The sequence below is a fragment of the Falco cherrug genome, chromosome 8 (genome assembly GCF_023634085.1).
Source record: "Falco cherrug isolate bFalChe1 chromosome 8, bFalChe1.pri, whole genome shotgun sequence".
NCBI classification, from domain to species: domain Eukaryota; kingdom Metazoa; phylum Chordata; class Aves; order Falconiformes; family Falconidae; genus Falco; species Falco cherrug.
In genome coordinates, this window is record NC_073704.1 from 63,976,172 (window position 1) to 63,979,801 (window position 3,630).

At 57.0% G+C, this 3,630-nt stretch overlaps 1 protein-coding gene across 1 annotated transcript; it reads right to left on the reverse strand.

Annotated features, from left to right (window-relative positions):
• Positions 1-259: 259 nt before the first annotated feature.
• EGR1 (early growth response 1) lies at positions 260-3,351 on the reverse strand. Its single transcript, XM_055719217.1, has 2 exons — positions 2,808-3,351; positions 260-2,538 (listed from the first exon to the last, which is right to left on the reverse strand). The coding sequence occupies exons 1-2, from the start codon at positions 3,340-3,342 to the stop codon at positions 1,241-1,243; spliced, it is 1,833 nt and encodes a 610-aa protein (XP_055575192.1). The 5' UTR covers positions 3,343-3,351; the 3' UTR covers positions 260-1,240.
• Positions 3,352-3,630: the final 279 nt, after the last annotated feature.

The following is a 3,630-nucleotide window of genomic DNA, read 5'->3' on the forward strand; positions in this document are numbered from 1 at the left end:
TTCTGGAGAAGCCAGAAAATAGGAATTGTGGCTACTTCAGAAGAGCAGATGATGCACCTAATGCAAGGACATGTGTGCTCCATCCACACCTTTGTGAGCAACTGGATGTAAGAGCGATTGGCCTCCCCTCCTTTCTTGGGTGGGTGTTTCACCAAGAGACAAGCAGCACTCATCACTTCCCAGCTGCTCAAGGAGTCAGGGTTACTGCAGCACCATCTTTTCCTCTGTAGAAACTTAAAGGAAAATATGGAACTCTGTGTGATTTGATATTTTATTTATTTTTTTCTGAAGGGTATTGTACACCAAATAGCCCATTGGCAAGAAAGCGCATTCAATGTGTTTAGAAGCCAAACAGTCACTTTCATTTTAACAAACACAATTACAAAGTAAAAATAAACCACAAAATAATGAACCGCATGTTCATAACATACAAAAATTGCTGCCTACTCAGTAGGTAACTACAACATTCCAACTCCTGAATATATATATATATAAATTTACATTTTTGTAACAAAAATAGACTTTGAGAGGTGTGGGGGGTTTTTTTTTGCTTACATTCCGTCCCCCAGGGCTTTCTCGTGCTCCCCTCCCCACCCGTTCCCTGCTCTCCCTTACATTGAGTAACATCCTTTTCACTTTAAGGCAAGATGCAAAGCATCCATTCACACAAATGCATGACGTCAGCAAGGCTTCACAAAAAGGCACCAAGACTTGTAACTTTAAAAACAAAACTTCTGCCACATGTGAGTGTCTCATCAGGTGATATTTACATAGCATCACTCTAACATGCTCAAATACAGTAAGTGCTGTTCCCAAAGAAGTTTGAAACTCATTACAGCATTGTCACTGAAATATAATTAACATTTACAAAATATGGCCCTGCAAACTCCAAATAATACAACGTGGATATGCGAAGATTTTTCACATCAATAGTACCTAAAGGAAAGCAAAACCATGGCACATGTACAATTTACATCAGCTACATACTTAATCAAAAGTCCTTTCTTCCTAATAAAAGACTATTGTTTACGGGGAAAATTATACTGAACTTATATCCACAGTCCATGCAAATTAAGTCATTCAACAGAGGTGGAAAACTTAACGGCAGTTGTTTCAGGCAGCTGAAGTTTAAAGAAAAGTTAAACAGCCTTGCAACGTATGGTCTTGGGGGAGTAATTGGAGACTTCGTGTCTGACAATACCAATGGAAAAGGTGAAGTCTCCTGTTCCAGAAGGTAATCTCAGCAAATCTCAATTGTCCTTGGGGAAAAGGCTGACGTCATGTCTGAAAGTGTTGAGGTCACCTGTGAGCTGAAATTGTTGGTGACCCCTGGAGATGAGAAGGAGGTGGCCACTTGGGTCTGAAAAGTGGCAGTGCCAGAGGGGTAAGTGGTCGCTATAGAGGGAGACGGGAATGTGGTGTGTGCAGGGGAGGGGTAGGAAGAGGGAGCAGGGGAGGAATACACTGTGCGCACTGGCGAGGGGTAAGTGGTGGCAATGGATGAAGGGTAGGACGTAGTCACAGAGGATGAGTAGGCAGGAATGGGAGAAGCAGTGGAGACAGGAGCTGCCTTTTCCACCTTCTTGTCCTTCTGCCTTAGGTGGATTTTAGTGTGTCTCTTCCTCTCATCGCTTCTGGCAAACTTTCTGCCACAAATGTCACAGGCAAATGGCTTCTCTCCTGTGTGCGTGCGGATGTGTGTAGTCAAGTGGTCGCTCCTGCTGAAGTTCCGCATGCAGATGCGGCACTGGAAAGGCTTCTGTCCCGTGTGGATGCGGATGTGCCGCGTTAGCTCGTCGGACCGTGAAAACCGCCGGTCACAGGACTCCACCGGGCAGGCGTAGGGTCGCTCATGAGGAGGGGTCTTGCTGGGACGGTTTGGGTATTTCCTCATCCTGCTGGGCTTGATCAGCTGGGACTGATAGTTAGTGTTGAGGGTCTTCAGCTCTTGGGAGCCAGTCTGGGTGGCGAACGCCTTGATGGTGGACAGCGGTGTGAGGGAAGGCTGCTGTGCTCTGGTCTCCAAGGTTGGGAAGGGCTTCTGGTCGGTTGGAACAAGGCTGATCTCACCCTGCTGCTGCGGGAACAGGTAATCCGGGATCATTGGCACCTGGAAGTTGGCTTTAGCAGTCGGGTAAGCTGGAGGTGGGTACTGGATGGGGGCTCCAGAGGGGTTGGGAAAGGACTGGGTTTGTGGTTCAGGGAAAATGTCAGAGCTGGAACTGGGAAAAGTCGGTGCGGCTGAGTAGATGGGGCTGTTCTCGCTGGCTTGGACAGAGCAGCTCAGAGGGGGACTCTGCGCGGAGGAGGACGGCGACGACGAAGAAGGCGTAGAGGTGGGGGGTGCGTTCGCCATGCCCACCAGCCCGCTGACGAGGCTGAAGAGGGGCTCTGGCCACAGGGTGTTGCTGCTGTTGGGGGCCGGCTCCAGGGAGAAGCGCCCGGTGTAGGTTATGGGCGGCAGCCGCGTCGTTTGGTTGGGATAGCTGGTTTCTGGCAGGGCTTTCTCGTTGTTGAGGGACATCTCGGGGAAAGTGTCTGCGAAGAGAGGAACATCGGTTACTTCCAGCAGCCGCCGCAGCTGCTGCCAGCGCTCCGCGAGCCGTACCCGCGCAGCGCAGCCTCGGATCCTCGTTTCTGGTTAATTACTAATTGAGCGTAACATATTGCGGCGCGGCTGGCAGCCCTCCAGCGGCGGCCGGCCCGGAGCCGCTGACGCAGGCGGGAGAATCCCCCCCGCGCAGCCGCCGCTGCAGCGCCGAGCCCCCCGCGGCGGGCCGAGCCCCCCGCCCGCCCGGGCCGCTTACCTGCTGCCAGGTGCTCGAAGTGCTGCTCCCCGGGCTCGCCGGCGGCGCCGAAGCCCGCGCTTTCGGGCGCCCCAGGGGGGGCGAGGAACTGCGGCCCCCCGCCGCTGAGCAGCATCATCTCCTCCAGCTTGGGGTAGTGCGTGTCCATGGCGGGGGGCGAGTGCGGGAAGGCGCCGAAGGGGTCGGCGATCTGCAGCGGGGGCAGGAGCTGCATCTCCGCCTTGGCCGCGGCCATGAGGGCGCCGGGCTCGGGGTCCGACGGGCGGGGGCGCTGCCGCCGTTGGCCCGGCGGACGGGCCGGCTGCGGCGGGGCGGCCGTCGCCTGCTGCGTGCCCTGCGCCGCGGTGGCCCCGGCGCTGCCCGCTGGAAGTGCCCGGCTCCCTCCTCCCCGCCGCCCGCCCGCCCGCCCGCCCGCCCGGGGCTCCCCCCGGCTCTGCCCGCTGGACGCGCTCGGCTCCCCGCCCGCCCCGGAGCCGCCTCTATATATCGGGTCCCACCGGCCGCAGCCCGCCCCGGCCCTGACGTACATGGCCATATATGGAAAGCAGGAAGCCCTTATATGGATGCGGGCTGGAGGACCCCGCCTGGCGTCAGCGCCTGGCACCGGGGAAAGCCGGGCCGCGGGGGCCCCGCTCGCCCCGGGCTGGGAGCCCTGCGCCCGTTGTGGGTCTGGCCCCCGCCGCGGGCAGCGCCGCTGCAGCGCCGCCGCAGTGCCGCCGGTCCCCGGGCGCGGAGTCCCCGGCCCCCGCCCGCCCCGGCCGGCCCGCCGGAAGCCCCCGCCGCACTTACCATATTTGGAAACAACCTTATAAGTCTCGGTTCC

Bases quoted from the DNA above. Each gene is read 5' to 3' on its own strand.
- EGR1 (XM_055719217.1), bottom strand. From the start codon at position 3,342: ATGGCCATGTACGTCAGGGCCGGGGCGGGCTGCGGCCGGTGGGACCCG. The intron at 2,539-2,807 runs GTAAGCGGCCCG...CTCTCTTCGCAG, and splicing joins CTTCGAGCACCTGGCAGCAG to ACACTTTCCCCGAGATGTCC.